This window comes from Lissotriton vulgaris, chromosome 8 (genome assembly GCF_964263255.1).
Source record: "Lissotriton vulgaris chromosome 8, aLisVul1.2, whole genome shotgun sequence".
NCBI lineage: Eukaryota > Metazoa > Chordata > Amphibia > Caudata > Salamandridae > Lissotriton > Lissotriton vulgaris.
The window spans coordinates 52,977,874-52,998,193 of record NC_141696.1 but is presented as its reverse complement, the minus strand read 5'-3'; the positions used below and the strand labels follow the sequence as shown (position 1 = coordinate 52,998,193).

General features: G+C 46.2%; 1 protein-coding gene across 1 annotated transcript in view; it reads left to right on the top strand.

Annotated features, from left to right (window-relative positions):
• LOC147693361 (transient receptor potential cation channel subfamily M member 2-like) overlaps window positions 1–20,320 on the top strand; it is a 1,943,547-nt gene that overhangs the window by 203,839 nt on the left and 1,719,388 nt on the right. The window contains exon 4 of the mRNA XM_086933684.1: window positions 584–764. Within this exon, the coding sequence (XP_086789810.1) occupies window positions 584–764 (181 nt within the window). The remainder of the gene's footprint in view (window positions 1–583; window positions 765–20,320) is intronic.

Below are 20,320 nucleotides of genomic sequence, written 5' to 3'. Positions count from 1 at the left end.
AAGAGTGAATTAATTTGTGGTAGTACCCCCTCCCCCCCTTCCCCCACCCCAACCTACCGAAGCTTTGCCTCCTGAGATTTCTGCATCTCTAAATATGGCGGCTGTACTGATCTGGTAAAGCTGTGTTCAGCAATTTCCTTCTTTGCGAAAATGCTGGGGTACCCTGATGGAACCAGGTCCTTCCTGGTCCAGAGGGCTGTTTAGGGATTGGGACGCCTGGACACCCCTCCCCTCCCCTTGTCAGCCACCCTCACCCCCTCCCCCGCCGCCCGAAGGTTTGCCTCCAAAGATTTCTCCACCTCTAAATATGGTGGCTGCACAGACCTGGTAAACCTGTGTTCAGCACATCAAACCTTGAAAAAGCCCCTCTAGATTTTGATTGCCTACAGCAGAACAGAGCTTGGATTGTGATCAGTAAGCAGGCCCTGGAGTTGCAAATGGGACACACATGCAAGAGCCATTTAAAAATGTGACCACAATGTCTGTCCTTCTTTCACTGCTTAATCATGGCACTCCAATTAGATTTCCGCTTATTAAGGTACATTATTTTACTTTCGGTTACTTTTCCTTCTTGCCTTTGCAGTATGTACGTGCTTCTAATAATACCCCTTCAGATATTCTATATGAAATGATGACCAAGCAGTGGAAGCTCAGCATTCCCAACCTTGTCATATCAGTCTATGGAGGAACTAAGGACTTTACTGTAACATCAACACTGAAGAGACTTTTCACAATGGGACTTATCAGTGGAGCACAGAGCACAGGTGAGAGACACATGAGAACAGTCACGGAAGCAGATGGAACCGGTTAAACTTTCTTAAATTTTGTCTTTAATTTTCCTCAAATTTCTATGGATATGTATAGTTCTGCAGTGATGGAGATCAGAACACTTTCTACAAAGTTATTTGCATTTGTTTTAGTTTTGCTTGCCTTTTGAGGGATGCAGATAACCTTTGCATTATTTTTCTACAAAGGAAAATGTTTTTTAGGTATTGGCTACTAACCACCTTAGCAAGCTTTAATGTTTGTATTAAACTACATAAACTTAGAGTAGGCTTTCTGTCTATCTCACTAGCCTACTCCTGATGGAATTACGTTGCACCCTGTTCTTGTGTAGCCATCCATAGAACGTCAGACCTTACTTTGCAGTCCAGGAGGGCACTGTTCTCTTTATCTCTCTCTTTCTGTCCTCACCCTCACCCCTTTCTCTTCCACCTCCTTTTCCCACCAGGAGCCAGCCTCCTCTTGCACTCCAAAACCCCCTTGTTTTTCTTGAGGTGAACTAGGGCCCTGCTGCTTGTTTTTGGGTCTGGTCTAGAAAACTTTAGCTTTTTTCATAAAAATAAAAATACATATGTGTATTCATACATAGAGGTCTTCGGTGATCTTCTTCCATATGTCTGGTCAGTTCTGCTGCCACTCACATTTTGCTTCTGCCCACCACAGTATACAAGCATGGGCTGAGGGTCAGCCCACTTCATTCATTAGTTCTGCTCTGTCTGCGTGATGGTATGTCACCTATGCACATGTGCATTTCCACCTGCCAAGTAGTTCACTTAAGTGCCACTACTTCTGAGCCAATTTCTACTGTTATTTGTGGGTTTTTTCTCAAGTTGCTGCTTACTATTTATGCTTTGCTGATACGAGTCAAGTGTATTTTGATATGGAACTCCGATGGAGTTCCATATAATTATATACTACATGTGAGACAAAAAAATGAATTTCCTTCAATAAATAGTTTTCCTTAGTACAAAGCTGCCTTCTTAGAATAAATTGTCATACATACTATACAAAACGCAGAGGAGAACAAAACAGTTGTGTAAGACAGCAAAGTGCAATATTCCTAAAAAGCAAAAGTTAAAATATTACAACACATATACACCAGGATGAGTAAGAAATAAAAATATTATAACCTAAGAAAGAACATTAACATTTCCTAATAAATAACCCAAAAGGTTTTTAAAAATCGATAAATCCTATTACAACCCATTTCATTGGGTGGGGACAAAATAAATAAGCGGTGCTCGTGGGAGGAATGAATGTTAAATTTGAGGTGTGATGGTCATAGGAAGATGCGCCTAGCATTTTGCAACTCCGAACATACAAATAGCACATGATTAATATCTTGAACTTGTAAACAACACATTTCACAGATTCTCTCTTTTTTTTCGTTATTTTATCCCAAATACTGGTAATTTCTTTAAAGGCCAACAAATAAAGTCTTAGCAAGAGCTTCAGCCTTTTGGTCCCGTGAGGTAGGTTTCAAGTTAGATAGGACTGTGGTTTGCTCCCCAAAGGACTCCCACAAACGACCTTGTTACTCAACTTGGGCTGGCTTAAAACAATATCTCCAGCCAAGCTAATGGAGGACACAAACCCCATTAAAAACAGCTTCAATGCGGACTTTGGCACAGGGGAGTCAGTATTTCAGCTAAGCCCAAATGAGTCGTTTGCTCATTGAAAGGACCTACAAAATTTCGACTGTTCTTTAAGTTGAAGAACTATTTCTGCTCTCATGGCAGCCCTAAGTGTAACCTCTTCCCCCCAAAGGAGGGAATAGTCCCACCTGAAAACCGCTGCCTGCAAGGATATATATTTCGAGACTAAGCCGAATAGAAGACATAAAGCATGGGGGCGGCAGAGAGTTTAAGCTATAGATTTGGCACAAGATTCGACCTTCGGCCTTATCGAAGGAGAGCCACTCATTCATTTCCAGCACCTAGCAGCATAGGACAAAGAAGGAGGAATTTTGACCCTGAACTGACAAAACATGACCAAAGTGTCGACTCCCACAGATTCTATAGAATCTGTGCAGTGCACTAGCCTGGGAAGAGTCTGGGACTTAACTGTCACCCCTGAGGCATTATGGGAAGTTAGGGGTCATGGCTGCCTTAAAGGCACGGTGCCAGTTTTTTCTGTGTATTTCTGTGGGTTAGATTTTCAGCTTTTCTACACTACGTTTTCTACAATGCAGCCTGTGAGCTGGCAATGCTGTCATTCCTCTTTGCAGGATTATGGTTTCTACTGTGCATTAAAGCAGTTTTCAAATGTGCTTGCTTTTCCCCCTGCTTTTTTGGTTTATGTATATGTGCAAAGAGAATTCCTATAGCATTACTCAGCTCTTGGATTATGGAGGGCTGCATTGGTTGTTTTTTTGTTAATATATATATATACTAGCAGCCCGTCCCGACCTTGTACGGGAGCAATCAGGCTTCCCCGACCCCCGCCTGCCCAGACATTGTCCAGCATTTCGGGCCCCCGACCGCCCCGTTCCCCGCCTGACCCGACCCCGCCTGCCCCGACATTGTCCCCCGGAGCCTTAAAAAGGCGACATATGATAGTCGCAGCAGTGCACTATAATGTAAAACCGTCTCACTGTATTGCAGCTATTACTCCAGCCTTCGCCTGGAAATTACCATTTCCATGTGTTTAGAGTGGGGATGGACCGAACCAGATTTCCTGGCTTTCCTTCGGGCTGCTTGCTTTCCCCGTCCCCGCCCGTCCCGTCCTCCGCCTGCATCGACATTGTCCCCCGGAGCCTTAAAACGGCGACATATGATAGTCACAGCAGTGCGCTTCGGGCTGTTTGCTTTCCCCATCCACATGAAAAGTACCACGAAAAGAGGGCACATTTAAACACGGCTCCGAGGTTGACGGATCACTTTCGCCTGTGGGGTCTCTTTGAGCGGGGTTTACCCTTGACGGAGCTCATCGTGCCGAGATTCAAGCATGGTAACATAATGCCCGTGTGTCAACCTAAACCCTTAACGCTGAAACGCTGGCGCTCTGCAGTTCAACTTCCTGAGCTGTGTTTGAGGTAAAACTAATGAGCGTGATCGTGGTAAGTTGAAGCCTTACATCACCCCGTCCCTCCGCCTGCCCCGACCCCCGCTGCCTTACCTTAGCCGCCGCTCCTCAGTCCACCGCTCCTCGCCGCTCGTCACCGCTCCTCCCCGTGGCATGTCCGCCGCTCCTGGACGCCGCTCCTCCCTGTGCTCCTGACGTCAGCACGCAGGTCGCTGCTGGCGCTACTTCGAGGGGACTACTTTTTTTATAATGTAAATTTTTTAAATATAACGTATTTTTTAACTTTATATAGCCTATGTCCATCTGCACACCTTGAGAATTCCAACGATGTATCGGGTGTGTGGATTGGCGCTGTGGCTCCCGAGTTTACCCGCCTCAAAGTTCTTCCTTTATAATAGTAGTATATATATATATATATATATATATATATATATATATATATATATATATATATATATATATATATATATATATATATATATATATATATATATATATATTACCTACTGGCGGTCGCCAGTAGGTAGTTATAGTTAGGATTATTTTCAATGCAAAATCTCAACATTCTATTGTGAATAACTTTGGCGCCGATTGAGGAATCTGCCTGAAAATTTCCTCAAATTTGCCTCGCGGCGCTCCGGTCCTTCCGTGAAAGTTTGGGGGGGGATTCGTCAAGCGGGGGCCGAGATAAAAGGGGGTCCCAAAACGTGTTTTCCCCATGTTAATTTCCATAGGGCGGTCGACCTCACTTTTAGCCCGAACGGCTGAATGGATTTCCACCAAACTTGGCAAAATTGTAGGGACTGGTAGCCTGATGTGCCTTTGCTATGTCTCAAGATATGTGCTCCAGTGGATTTTGAGTAATTTAGGTTCAAAAAAATATATATATCTATAAGCGCTCCCCGGTACGTGCACCGGGGCGCTAACCAGCGCGCTACGCGAGTTCGCGCGCGGAAAGCTGATTGGCTCTCGGGTGTCTGTCAACATTCCAAACAGTCCTGAGCGGCAGCCATCTTGTGTCTCGGTAGGATCGAGACACAAGAGGTGGCAAAAACAAAGGGGGAAATGACCATAAGGGGGCAGAGTAGACCCCCCCTGACCCCCAAGGTTTGTGGGGGCTATAAAAGGGCCCCGCGGGGCAAAAAAAAAATATTTTTTTTTTGATTTGTGCTGGGGGAGCACCCGGTACGCGCACCGCGGAGCGTATCGGGAAGCGTTCCATGGGGAAAAAAGAATGATAGAGTTTTTAAAAAATGTAGCCTTTTTTTATAAATTGGAGGTAGTTCTAAAAAGAACTGTTTTTTTTCTTTTTTTTGTTGTTTTATATTTTTTTAATGTTTTTTGAACATTTTGTACTTTTTTTTGGCTTTTATGAACTATTTTGTATTTTTTTTGTTATTTTTATGGGGAGAAACAAAACAAACAACAGGGAATTGAAAATGGCTCAACTGGAGCAAGAACAAATCAGGAAAAAATTAGGGTTTTTTGGGGCAATTGTGGTTGTCACTAGCAAGGAGGATGAGCTTTATGCTCTGCTCACCATAGGAGATGGTCTTACCACACAAAAAAAATACATGTGATCCTGAATTCACCAAACCGTGGTTGTATGCAAGGGATCGTCTCCCTTGTCTCTGGTCCCGATGGAGTGGGTTGTTTTCGTTTGGAGGTGCTGGGTGTAGATTGGGCAGGGTTGCTGGCCAGTTCTCTCACCTCTGGGGCAGCATAGTTGTTCGGATGCTTGCGCTGCATGTGCCTAATCATGGTATTATTACCAAAATAATATTTTTTGTTAGGGTTCCCCCTTGACAGTTTAATGCCACAGATTTGGCAAGTCACCTTTGGCGCATTGACTTTCTTCTTGCCCTCTGGGATAGAAAAAAACTCCCATACAATGTGCTGCCTTGGCTTGTATGGGGTATTGTCTTCTTGCAGCCACCTCCTCCCCTCCTCCTCCTCCTCCTCCTCCTCCTCCTCCTCTTCTTCTTGACCACCAATGTGATGTTGTGGTGGTCCTCTTGGTGGTGGTGGTGCAGATGCTCCAGCTGCTGCTGCTACTGTAGCCATTTTAAAGTTCACATTTTTTTTTCAAAGATCTCCAAACAGGTCTTCCTCAGTCAAAGGACGAAGTCAGAATAAGGAAAAAAGGTGGGGTCTTTCATCATTTAGGAAAAAAAACTGTCCTGAACCAATGAAAAGTGTTATTTTCAGGTCACATGACCCGGGCTTTCATCATTTGGAAACCAAAATTGTTCTGCACCAATAAAAAGTGTTATTTTCAGGTCACATGACCCGACGCGCTTACGCGGGGCGCGTCGCGTAAGCGCATCAGATGCTTGCGTTGCGCGATCGTATTCGCTCGAGTACTTCCGGGTGCGCTTACGCCGTGTGTATCACGCGGACGCGGCTACGCGATACGTCACAATGTTTTCGTTCACGGCAATAGCGCTAACGGGACGCTCACCAATGCGCGACCCGGGGCGCTCCAAAAAAACTGCGCTTTCCAGTGCGCACACCGGGGCGCACACCGGGGCGCGCACCGGGAGCGCACCAGGGCAAAAAAATAAAATTAAAAAAAAAAACTATTATATAAATATACAATATAGGATTCATTATAAAAAATATTACATTTCATAGGTTTGAGGCCTTATATATAGTTAGGAATTAGCATTTAAAAAACCTGACATGAGTGATGTCACTGACGATGTCATGAGTGATGTAATATGTGACGTCATCAGCAGTGCATTGCAGGCGCGCTTGTTATAGTGAGTCCAACTAACTATAACGTTGGAATTTCTATGGTTTTATGTCAGTAAAATTTCCAGCTAACTATAACCGGTGTAAAACCTATGTTTTTTTTCAGTGAATATATATATATATATATATATATATATATATATATATATATATATATATATATATATATATATATATATATATATATATATATATATAATATGAATATATAGCTTCAAATAGGGTTTTCACATATATAAATAAATAAATATGTATATATGTTTTCCGGGGTCCCCCTGTGCATGGGCGGGAATATTTATATGCTTATGTCTTTGATGAGGATACAAAATAATCAAAACAATAAGAGAGAAAAGGCAACAACGAAATCGTTCCTGAGCCCCCAAGGTCAACTATATCCAAAACAACTAAAGAACGATCCACTGACCCAAACCTCCACCTTATAACCCACAATCAAAATATCGAAAGTAGGAAAACAGGAGGAAGAGCAGTAGTTAAAGAAATTGGAAAAAGTGCAAGAAGGAAGAATGTGTTCAAGATGGTAAAATTGAACCCTCATACACCAAACAAGTATATGTTGAAGTAGGTGTTGAATCTCATCATTGGGTTCATTTTAAATAGAAAAGGGAGTCAAACTTTTAGGCCCAACAACCTGTAGTGCAATTAAAAGGAATTATACCAATTCCCTATGCCAAATTTTAATAAAGGGATAGTTATATTCCATTAAAATCAAAGTGATAAAGCGTTCACCATAGGTAAGTGTCAATGCCAAACCAGGTGTGCTTAAAAAACTAATGCGGTCAACATGTTTCTGCTGTAACTAGTAACATTCACTCAGCATTCATCAGGACCTAACTAGTAACATTCACTCAGCATTCATCAGGACCTATAAAAATACACCACACTGGAGGACACCTCCTAAAGTGTGTCCAACTTAGGGTGTTTTAAATACTTGGTTTTTCACCAACTCACGGAACTCGTGCTGTGTCTCCTTAGTGTAGTACCAAGGGGCTTGAATTTCTAATTATGAGTATTCATGCGTCCTGGGTTCATGGCAGGGGCAACCTTCACGCCCGACATAAAGTTAAGAGCGGGCGACTCCCCGCTGGTAACCTAGGTAGAACACTTCCATGACCCGGATATCTATCCGTTCTACAGATAATTTCATAATGGAGTGTGTTGTAAGTATTGATTTAGCGGGCAAGACTTATTTACATTCTGTACTTCTAACAAAATTGCAGACATAATTTCCAGTACATGATTAGAGCTTAATACGTATTTCTATATTAGAGAGAAAATGGAATATAAAATCTTTTCTATACAAAAGAGGTATTTGAAGCGGACACCATCCCAGCCATTTCCAGTCTTGGACTGTGTACAAGGCAAGTATACATCATGAACAGATTCCGAAGAACAGACACTTATTTGGCTTGAGCAACAATATAAGGGGGGCATAGAGAGACGCCTAGGAGAAGAACTTAAGAATAAATCATTCTTTTAATTAGATCTGTTTGTTGGAAGATCACCATTAGGGGAATGATCAGAAGGGCTTCCCCAAACCCTTTTAGAGCTTCAATATCGATGTCTGGGAGTGTATAATCCTCCCCAGACTGTGATTCTTTACATATCCTCACCCTCCCAACCATTTTGTGTTAATCTCCCAAGGGTTCTTCAAGACCACCATCCTGACTTAATCCATTACAGATGTCCCCCCTGGGCAGGTGTAATGGCGGGAGTACAGACATTCTTGGATCTGTTTAGGAAGATATGGGGCGGGTTTTGAAGAGCAACTGGATCATCTGTATCCATATTCAAAGGTAAAGAAGCGTCAGAAGGTTGCCGAGCTAGGCCATCCTAGGTACACTCTTTTGTCTGAGACCAGTCCCCAACAAAGATGCAATAACCCCCCTGAGATTCAACATAGTCCCAGGAAGGGGGCGTTACTAGCTGAGGGCTAGGGACCAGTCCATCAGGGAGCATTGCTGTGATGTCAGGTGCAATCCGGGATATCTTTCGGATGAAACTGGTGATAACCGGATGGTATTTATAATTAAGTTGCTGTAATTGTTTAGTCCCACTGTGCGATCTCCTTGCTTTGTAGGGTTTTCTTGGTGAAGAGGAAATCAAATGCCCTGAGTGTAATTTTCTTGAGGTCCTCGCACTCCTGACGTTTTTTAACGCTTTCGGTGCTCATGACGAGCTCAGCTCATTATGATGCACAGTGGCGCTGTGCTCATGACGAGCTTGTCATAACCGCCGTGGAACGCCCATGCGGGGATAATGGAATAATTCCCCTGCTGTGCTGGGCGTTCCATTAAGCGGGCGTGGTCATGAGAAGCTCAGTTTGTCATGAGCACAGCGCCAACGTGCTGCGTAACGAGCCGAGCTCGTCACAAGCACTGCGGCGCCACGCGCAGCCCTCTCCCCCGTGCCACGGGCGAATTAGCCCTGCGGCGAAAGTGTTAACACAACTCTAAAAGTAAGCAGTGGATCCAAGGTGTTTTTATGACCAGACAAAGTAAACAAAGTGGTTGCAAGGACGTTCCTTTCAGGCACTTCGATTCTGATTCGATGGCTGGCAGGTAATTACAATAGGAGAATAAAGCTATGACTGGGTGGAGGGCTGAGTAAAAGACTGCAGAAAGGCCAGGCAAATTGTCCAAGACTACAGCAGGAGCAGTAACGAAGGGACACCAAAGATGTGAACTCCAAGTATATAGAGAGCAGCGGCTGCTTCTGGCTGCTTCTGATTGCGCAGTACTTCAATAATCAGGACTTAACCAGCGTGGGAAACACCTGCAGGAGCACCCGCTAATCAGGCTTCCTCTTTGGCCTCACTCCCGGGCCTGCTCACAGCTCTGCGACCACGAGCACACTTCTGAACTTCCGCCCCTCACCTGCTGTGCCATGTGCAGTGCAACAATCTTCAATCCAATTGGCTCACACAGTCACTTTTGTGATGGGGTCTCATGGGGGCCCTTACACGTTCTTGTGGGCTTTTGCAATTGGACCATGGGCCCCACGTGTCTCTGACATTTCTCCCGCTGAATCTCAACTCTGAGCCTCACCCCAGCACCAGGCTCTAATTACCCCCACTTAAAGCCTTGAAAAAGTCGCAACAAACTTATTTTATGGCGACGAAACACGTGTTGGCTGGTTGTACCTGTATCCATGTTATGAACTAAGAACATCTGTAAAAGAAGATTAATTTGCTGAACAGATTTTATTTGTTGCAATTTCTACATTAAATATGTTTGCTGGTTGGGCTCAATCAGCTATTTACTTGTGTGTTAGCTGTGCTCTGTCATTGGTATCTAATTACCCCCACTTCCACTGCGCTCAAGCACTGCAGGCACTCAGTAGAGCAGGGCCTTCACTCATCTTAGTGCTCCTTGGGGAAGAACTTGGGGCAGGCGGTGGTGTGCTCAAGGCCGGTTTCAGCAGCAGAAGCACTAGAGACCTTACCAACATTGTGGTCGCTACTTGTCCTCCGCGACACCCTCCTGCAGAGACGCCACTCGCCTCTATGACACTCCTTGCCAGACGACACTGCGAACATCAGCCGTGGGTAGCTCTTCATGCCCCTGATGCCCTGCGGCACCCTATGTGCCTCAATTTAGCCTTCAGCCCTCAGACCTCGGCCTAAGCGGCCTGAGCAGGTGTTGGAATCAGGACCGAGCATAGCACCTTGCCTACTTCTCCAGCCGCAGCTCATGTCCTCTGAAACGCCATGCCATGCCCCCTCTCGATGATTGACTTTGCTTATACTTTTTTGACTTTGCCATTGTACTTTTTTGTGCATGGCCCAGAAGCTCCCAACACCTGGTAGCAGCTGCTCACTTACAATCCCTTGTAGGGTATGCCTTTATTTCTTTTTATGTGCAGCCAGATGGCTGCTGACATGTTGTTTGCTTCAGATCTGTAGTTGGCTTTGCTGGGGGGGGGGGGGGGGGGGGGGGTTTGGAATTGCCAGTGATTGATTTGTTTTTTAAAGTGAGGCCTGGCAGCTTCAGAACCGCTGCTATAAGCTGCTGATATCAGATCTCTTGCACTCTCTCTTTTGTCCTCCACCAGGCGCACACAATGTCTGTTCATGATGAAGAAACTGTTTTGGCCATGTTTCGACAAACAATAGCTATTGCTATAGTGCAGTGGTGTTCCTTTGACTTGAAATTACAAGCCTATTGTCATTATGTGTTCCAATTGTAACAGAGGATGTGTTTAGTTGGGAGTTGATCTGACTTTTTTTATTTTTATCTTTTAATGTTAAAATTATTTCTGGAGTGATTTAGCTTTTGGTGGAGAGGCTACTGTGTTTCAGCAGTGAAAGAGTACCCTCTCCACCAAACTGAAGGTCCATCCACCCGCCTCATTCAGAGGTAGGCAGTCCTTAGGTATGTCAGCAATAAGACTTTTCTGCAGCTGACATACTACTCTGGTGGCCTGATGGAGCAAGGGCTGTCAGAGAGTTGGCTATTTGACAGCCCGCCTAATTTAGAGTGGGCAGTCAGATGGTCAGTGTTCACTGTACGGCACCTCTAGATAATACCTGACTGTAAGAGACAGTGAAAACTGACGAATGACCCCCACAACATTGGAGGAATCTACCATGGTGTGTGGGTTACTAGTTTTTCTATGTTTTAAAACAAAATCCTGGGAAATAAGTTAAGAACAGCTGCTGTAGTGAGTTAAGCAGAGGTGTATAAAATTCACTGTTGTAGATCACATGCTTTGCATGCTCCTGCCATGTAGTATTGGGTCTGGATGTTTGCAAGTTGTTTTTCTTCGAAGAAATCTTTCCAGTCATGAGGTAGGTGACTCCTCCTTTTGGTGATAGTGTGCATGGGTATCGACTCCACTGTTAGATTGTTTTTTCCCGCCATCGGGCTCTGACGTGTATCGCTGCCCTCCGCTTTGAAACCGTTGCTTTGGGTACTCCTCGATGCTCAATCCACTCTACCCGCGTCGGTATTGTTTTTGAATGCGTATTCCACTTCTCCATGTATCTTATCCGCCGAGGAAAACATCTACTTCGATCGTAGATCTTGGAAAGACCTTCTCGGCCTATCTTTGTCGGTCCACTTCGCAGTCGATGGAACAGACTCCATTTAAATTCTGCCCTCGGTATCGCACCAAGTATAAGCGCACAGACTTGCACTAGGTTTGCAACCTGTGCTTGTCTCCAGAGCACAACAAAGAAAACTGCGACACATGTAAATCGTTCAGATCGAAGAAAACGTTCTGTGATCGTCATGCTCGACGTCGCGAGATGCAAAGCCAAAATGACGAATACACGCTGAACATCTTCGGTGAAGAATCTGAGCAAGAATTAGATGCATAAGGGGCTGAGGAAGAACAAGAGTAACCTGTCTCCATACCGGGATCGGACTCCGAGTCGGAAAGAGACTTGCAGCAATGTAAACGTACCACAAGTACAGAATGCCCCTTAACCCAAAATCCAACTGAGCCAAAACAAAAGGCTTCGGTCCCACCCCCGCCTTCGAGCAACGGTTGGCACCGACAAGATGTCTCTGACGCCCCACCCGTAGTCTCGGCACCGAAACACGTCTCACAGCCTTCCGGCTCTGGATCTAGTCAGCCAAAGACTGACACCTAGCCAAAGCATTCGGGCTCGGAATTCGAAATATGCTTCAGAGTGAAAATCCTTGACCCAAAGATGAAGCCTCCTTTGGCACCGAAACCTTTGGCATCGTAAACTGATTCCACCCCAGCACCGAAATCCTCGGCACTGAAACCTAAAATTGTGTCTCCGAAGCAACGGGGTCCAAATTTCGACACACCAATACACAAATTGGACCCAAAACAAAAAGAACTCTACATAAATCCTGATACAGGACTTGTTCTTACTAAGTCATCTCAGAAATTGTGGCCTGAGTCAAAAGAAGTACCTTTATTTATTTATTTCAAGAGGAGGAATGTGGATACTAACCTTCCCCCTCCTCCTATTTTACCACGTTCCCCCTACACCAACCTCTCCACCCTTACGTCATTTATTGATCACGCCAAAGAACTCTCCACCGCCTGATGATGAGGATGAGGATGATGATGGGGATAGGGGAGACAATTTTGTACCTATAGATCCCTGGAAAGACTATCACACAGAATCACCTACAGATAACAACCCAGATCTTTACCCTGTACAACCTTCTCCTCCTGACGACAATGTAGGACATCTAGGGCCCGATTCACTGAACTAATTTACAACAAAATCATAAACTTACTACCTTTGGTACTCACAGAAGGCATTTAGTAGTCTTAAGTTAGGATTTTGTCCTAAATTAGGATTTTGTCCTAAATTAGGATTTTCTTTTATGTTAGGATTTTGTCATAAGTTAAACTTAAGTTTGTCTTAAGTTTAATTTATGCCAATATCCTGACTTAAGACAAAATCCTAACTTAAGACAAAATCCTAGAACCTACAAAAAGTATCCAAAGTGCAGCCTTTTCTCTATCCTGTTCCACAGACAGTGCTAACAGCAGACGCATCGCTCACTGGTTGGGGCGCTCACCTACAGACTCTCACAATCCAAGGATTGTGGACTCTGAAATACAAGAGCCTCCATATAAACACCTAGAGCTACTACCAGTGTTTCTAGTGCTCAAAGCCTTTCAACCTCACCAAATAGTCAAAACTGTCCTAGTTCGCACAGACAACATGACAAGTATGTATTATATACAACAACGGGGGGGCACACTCTCTTCAACTTTTACGTCTATCACAAGCCATTTGGAAATGAGTCATACTTCACAAAATGTATCTTCTAGCAGAACATCTTCCAGGAGTAAACAATCAGATTGCAGACCTTCTCTGCAGACAGAGACAGCAAATCCACAAGTGGGAACTTCATCCCCATGTTCTTCTTCCCTATTATCAGGAATGGGGATTTTCACACATAGACCTGTTTGCCACAGCTCAAAACGCAAAATGACAAAGCGTTGCCTCCAGGTTCCCACACCCGCTCTCCAAAGACAATGCCCTGTGGATGAACTGGTCAGGGATATTTGCTTACGCTTTTCCGCCTCTCCCACTCATTCTGCTGGTAGTTCAGAAGCTCAGACAAACATTCCTCAAGCTGATCCTCATAGCTCCCACATGGGCACGCCAACCTTGGTTCACCACCCTGTTAGAGCTCTCAGTAGGTCTAAACCAAAATCTGCATCTCAACTCTAGTCTCCTCACTGAGAATCATGGAGAAATCAGGCATCCAAATCCCAAAGAACTCGACTTGGCGATTTGGCTCCTGAGGTCATAGAGTTTGGTTATTTACAATTACCCCGACTGTAGGAATATCCTATAAGAGGCTAGGAGACCTACTACTAGGGCATGTTATGCAGCAAAATGGAAACTACTTGTTATCTATTGTACCAATGACAATATCAATCCCCTTGATGCCTAAGTGCAAAACATCATCTGTTACCTCTTACACTTACACAAATCTGGACTAGCCTACACATCCATTTGCTTGCATTTATCAGCAGTAGCTTCATATTTACAAAACAGACAACACGTATCTCTGTTCAGAGTATCAGTGATTAAGGCCTTTATGGAAGGACTAAAAAGAGTGATACCGCCAAGGGTTCCCCCTGCACCAATATGGCACTTAAACATAGTCCTTACAAGACAAGGCTGATGCGTCCGCCTTTTGCACCAATGCACTGGTGTCCAGTGTCCATTACTATTCCTCTCTTGGAAGGTTGCTTTTCTTTTCGCAATCACTTCCTTAAGGAAAGTTGGTGAACTCCAGACACTAACTATACAAGAACCATTCTTTCAACTTCATTAAGACAAAGTGGTTCTTCAAACCAATCCCAAATTTCTTCCTAAAGTGGGTTCTGCTTTTCACATCAATCAATCAGTTGAGTTACCCGTGTTCTTTCCTCAACCTGATTCTGTAGCAGAATGAGCTCTACACACATTAGATGTTAGAAGAGATATACTACATTATGTGGAAAGACCAAAAGATGTTCTCAACACAAAACAGCTTTGTTGCTTTTCCGCCACCACACAAAGGCAATCCCATAGCTAAATCAGGCATTGTAAGATGGATTGTCAAATGTATTCAAACCTGTTATGTGAAAGCAAAAATAACCTTTACCAATACCTCCTAGGGCACATTCCACCCTCAAAATAGGGGCTACTATGGTCTTCTTAAGGAATATTCCCTTAGCTGACATCTGTAAGGCAGCAACATGGTCTACACCGCACACATTCACCAAACATTGTCTAGATGTGTTAGCGAGACAGCAAGCTAATGTAGGCCAGGCAGTACTTAAAACACTTTTTCAAACAACTGCAACAGCTACAGGTTAGCCACCGCTTTGGGAGTTACTGCTGTATAGTCTATGCAAAGCATGTGATCTACAGCTCACATGCCTTGAACGGGTAATGTTACTTCTGTAGTAGGGGATCTCTGTGTATAGTCATAATCTAGTAAATAGTCCCGCCCATGTGCGTGGACCCGGCAATCAAAAATAATCTCTTAAATTGTCAAATCATGCAGAAACTGCAAAGACACTTAAGAGAGAATTTAAAGACAAATTATGCAGCCTATATCCACAGGCTACAGTGTCCAGTACTTCAAATAGAAATTCCACCAAACAACACCACACACAACACAGCCTGCCCAGTTTCTACCATAGAGAAACTTGTCTCCACCAGTAAAAGACTCTGGAAAGATAGAGAGGAAGGCATGGACAGACAAGCCCCATAGGCTGCCATTATGGGGCTTAAATAGGATACTGTGCCTTTAAGAAAACTTTCCAGAACTTTCTCCCAGTATCCCAGAATGCATAGCAGGTCCCTCTTACTTTCAGTTCTTTTTTCCGGCTCCTGCTAACAGGACCCTGGCATTGAGCTCTCCCTTGTTTCAAGGGTTTATTGGATTTTTGTCACTTTTTTGGATAAAAGTGTTTGAGTATATCTTTCTTGGTGTTTCTCTTCTCTCCTGTATGTTGGTTCAGGCTTTTTAGGGCTCTAAAATGCCTGGCCTTTTGGACAAATGCCCAGCATGTGGAAGGAGGAAGGCCAAGAGTGATCCACACGACGTCTGCATCGTCTGTCTCCCTGACACACATGTCCCTGAAGACTGTGACATCTGCCAGCAATTTTCAGCAAGGACCCTGAGGGACAGGCTGAAGATTAGGCTTCAAGGCCTTGAAGAGAGACGACTGCAGGCTGCAGGTAGGTCTGGGCAGGCTGGGAAGGTTCCTGAGGCCTCTGGGGGGGCTCCCCGGAGGCAGGAAGGCCAGCAAACGGTCCCGGTCTCCGTCGGCGTCGATTGCTTCGACGCCTGCGTCGAGAGGGATGAAGACGGTGTGTTCCCCATCTCCCTAGGGCTCCGGGTCGAGACGGCGTGAAGATTCGACGTCGAAGGGCCTGGATAGGCCGCCGTCAAAACCACAGTCGACTGCTTCTTCATCCTCATCGTCAACGTCGGAGTCGACCTATCGACGTCGAAGATGGAGCGGCAGGCATCGGCGCTCGCCATCGAGGCGACACCGCCGATCGCCGTCGAGACGACGGTCGGCGTCGAGGGGCTCCTCGACGTCGAGGACCTCGAGAAGGATGAATCGACGCTCGTCATCGAGAATGGAACGGTCGACGTCGCGGAGGCGGCGTTCGGCATCAAGAAAGGAGAGGTCGACGTCGCGGAGGTGGCGTTCGACGTCGTGGAGGAAGAGATCGACGTCGCGGATGCGCCGTTCAACGCCGGAAAAGCGACGCTCTACGTCGAGAAGAAAGAGATCGGCGTCTAGGAGTCGCTCCACCTCTCCTAAGCGGCGCAAGAGGAGTTCTGCGCCAGAGGTCAGGTGGATCTAGTGGAGGACGCAAGAGGAAGCGATCGCCTGCTGAAGGGGCTGGGTCTCAGTCCCCTTCGCCGAAAGGAGTCACCGGGCTCGGTGTACTCGGTGGTGTACACACTAACTCGGCCTAGGTCGCCCCCGCCTCCAGTTTCTAAGGAGGACCCTCCCACCAACTCTCCACTTCCGCCAGGACGACCACTACCACCACTTCCGCCGCACGGGCCTGCCCCTCGGTCAGTGATACCTCCGGTCCCTCCGCCGAGGTCGACGTCATTACCTCCTCTGCCGACACCTCCTAGGGGGACCCCGAAACCTTGACCCCAGGTGGAACCGAGGAAGACGCCCCCACGGAAACCTGTGGAGCGTCCACGGGCAGGGAGATCACGCTCTCGCTCTAGGAGGAAGGAGCGATCGCGCCACAGGTTGTCCACGCGGTCGATACACCGCCATAGGAGGCACAGATCTCGCTCTCGCACAAGGGCCTCAGGGACCAGGGACTATACTCCAACCTTTTCGGGATCACCGGACACGAGGGTGTCTCCGATTGATGACCTGGTGGCGTTCCATGATGTTCTCTTGAGAGGCGCTGCAAAATTGGGCATATCTTTGACGGTGCCCACGCCTAAGACATCAGTCATTTTCGAGACACTGCACCAGAAACACCTGTCTCGTCCACTGCTGCCTCTGGTGCCGGGCCTGGAGGAACCGGCCATGGACCTTTTCCTCACCCCTGCGGTGACGAAGGCGGCCCCATCGAGATTGCTGAAAAAATACCGGACTCCAGATTCGGACCCGGCCTTTCTGAGGGCGGAACCCCCTCCGGATTTTGTAATTGTGACGGCGGCACGCAAACAACATGCCACCACCCCGTCATCCACGGTTCCCCCGGATAAAGAGTCTAGATGGATGGATTCAGCTTGAAGGAAAGTATGTGGAACATCGGCGACCTCTATGAAGGCTGCGAGTGCCACAGCTTTGTTGGGATGCTACAACCGCGCCCTCTGGGACTCCCTCCAGCAGTTTGCTGAACACTTGCCTCGCGACAAGCGGGAAGACTTCCAGGAAGTGCTGAATAAAGGGATGCTGGTAGCGAATCAGATTGTTAGCGCTGCAGCAGACTCATCCCTATTAGCGGCGCATGGTTTTTTCCATGGGGTTAACCAGCGATGTCACGCCTGGCTCCGCCTTACGTCACTAAAACCGGACGCACAGCAAAGGGTACCCAACCTTCCTTTCTCCGGCGAGACCCTTTTTGGGAAGAATGCGGATGACGAGATGGCCCGCATGAAGGCGGAGGCCGAAACGCTCACGGCTGTGGGCCTGGAGAAGCCCAAAGAAGCCCAAAGAAGCAAAGAAATCGTACCACATATTCCAATGGCGGTTCGGTGGGCAAGGCAGAGGACGTGGCCAACCTTCGGGACAGTCGCAGCAACATCAACAGTTCCGTAAGCCGTTCCAGAAACGCCAGAAGGGCAGAGGAGGCCAATAGTCGGCTCCAGCGACCAAAGGCCCGGCCGGGTCTAGGCCCTGAGCACTTACTTCCCCCGGATCTGTTACCCACTCCGGTAGGGGGAAGCATTCAAGTTTTTTCTGGCAGAGTGGAGAAAAATTACTCAGGACAAGTGGGTGCTGAATATTGTTTGCAATGGATACAGTCTTCGGTTCACCAGCCCGCCTCCGGCAATTCCACCGGTCAACTCGCAGTTTCAGTTGCGCGAGCTTCAGGCGGAGGCAGATATCCAGTTAAGGAAAAGGGCGATAGAAGACGTCCCTCTGTCTCAGAGAGGAAGAGGTCTGTACTCCCGGTTCTTCCTGGTTCGCAAGAAGGACAAGAACGAGTTTAGGCCCATTCTGGACTTGCGACAGGCAAACAGATGGATTCGCAGGGAAAAGTTTTGCATGCTGTCGTTGCATCAGATTTATCCTCAGTTGCAACAGGGAGACTGGCTATGTGCTACAGACCTACAGGATGCGTACTTCCATGTGCCCATTGCACACAAACACAGGAAGTTCCTGCGGTTCCAAGTCGGCGCCAATCATTATCAATACACAGTACTCCCATTCGGACTAAAGTCTGCGCCGAGAACATTCTCGAAGTGTATGGCGGTGGTAGCAGCACACCTACGGAAGAACAAGGTGTTTGTCTACCCGTACCTGGACGATTGGTTGATCAAGGCATCCTCCTTCTCGGAAGCGCGAGCACACTTCCAGACGACGTGCATTCTCTTGAACAAGCTGGGGTTGCACATCAACATGTTCAAGTCTGTCCCGACTCCGGTCCAATGCATACAGTACTTGGGAGCCTCCATCAATACGCTGTCAGCAAGCGTGTCTCCTTCAGAAGAGCGACGATTATCACTCCTTCGGAAGGCTCAGGCTCTTATGACAACTCCATCTACAACAGTGAGGACGGTGTTTTCTCTACTGGGATCGATGGCCTCTTGTATCTTCCTGACGCCACACGCGCGGCTGCACATGAGACGGCTGCAGGAGTGCTTGGAAGACCAGTGGGATCAGAGGAAAGGATCTTGGGACGACAAGATACGACTGTCTCTGCATGCTCTTCAGTCACTGAAGTGGTGGTGTTCAGCGGAGAATCTCCTCAGAGGGGTTCCCTTCCACAAGGACATTCCCACGCAGACTGTCGTGATGGATGCCTCTCTCCTGGGGTGGGGAGCACACTCCGGAAACCTACACATTCAAGGAACGTGGTCCCCGATGGAGGCCACGCAGTGCTTAATTTGTAAAATATTAAGTGCAGGTGCTCAATTTTTTTTAGGAGACCACACCCACTTTACCTGGCTCCACCCACTTCCTCCACTGGCTCCACCCACTTATTCGTCCCAACCCACATTCTCAATTGGCACTGTTGAAAGCCAGATGTAATACCCGGTCTGAATTCCAGCAAGGGAGTCTTCCTCAAATAAAAGTTCTTGATATGAGGTTCCCCCACTCGAAAACATTTTGAAAAATTGTAATTCAAAAAGTGCATTTAAAACACAATTTGAGAATAAATTGGCTGAAATGACAAATGCACTGAAAGGGTACACCTATAATTACTACCTTTTTGGCTCCCGTCTTCCTATTGTTGATGCCTACGCTCATAAATTTAATGGCATCAAAATGCCATGGCAGAGATACTAGGGAGGGTTGAGTGCTGGCAGTGAAGCAATAGCCATGTAGACAGAGGCAGAGAAAGGACTCACGATGTGAAGAAAGGAGAGAGAGTGTCAGGCAGAGGGTACAGGGCATGTGAAGTTGGAGTCAGGGATGGTACTAATTTTGAACAAAAAAAAATCCAGGAGTTTGTCACAATATGGTTTTGATGCGCAGGGGTTGTTCTTCTGGGCATCTGGATTAGAAAGTTCTTAAAAGATGCTGAAGGTTTGTCTTATTCAGTCAGACCTGTTAGATTAATTTTGTAAATTAAGACTTTTTGGCTCTCTTTATGGCACTTTGGAGGCCTTACAGGTATCTCTTAGAGAGGGGATATCTTCAGTCAAAATAGTCTTGTGCAGCTTGCATGAGAGGTCGAGACTGGTTTGTTTCAGTTCCACTGTCACCACATTGGACCATTTTTTGTGGGTTTAATGCCAAATTTAGTGTTTCTAGTTTTGGATGGGGCCAACCTGACAGAGAGCAGTGATTTATGGCGGTATAGATTGTCCAGTAAGGCTTCAGTGTCATCCTAGTTGAGAAAGTTAGTTGTAACAACATTCTGTGTGTCCTCAAGCTCCTCTGTGCTGACATATCTGTAACAACTGTATGGAATAATCGCATATCTTTCTTTCTAAGAAATGCAAGCAATTCTACAAACTTGTGTCCTAGTCTGTTCATGTATATCATATGGAAAAATCTGGTATCAATGGTGCACGTGTGATCAAGACAAACCTAAAAGGTCGCTAACTTAAGATGTGCTGAATGCTAATCATAGTGT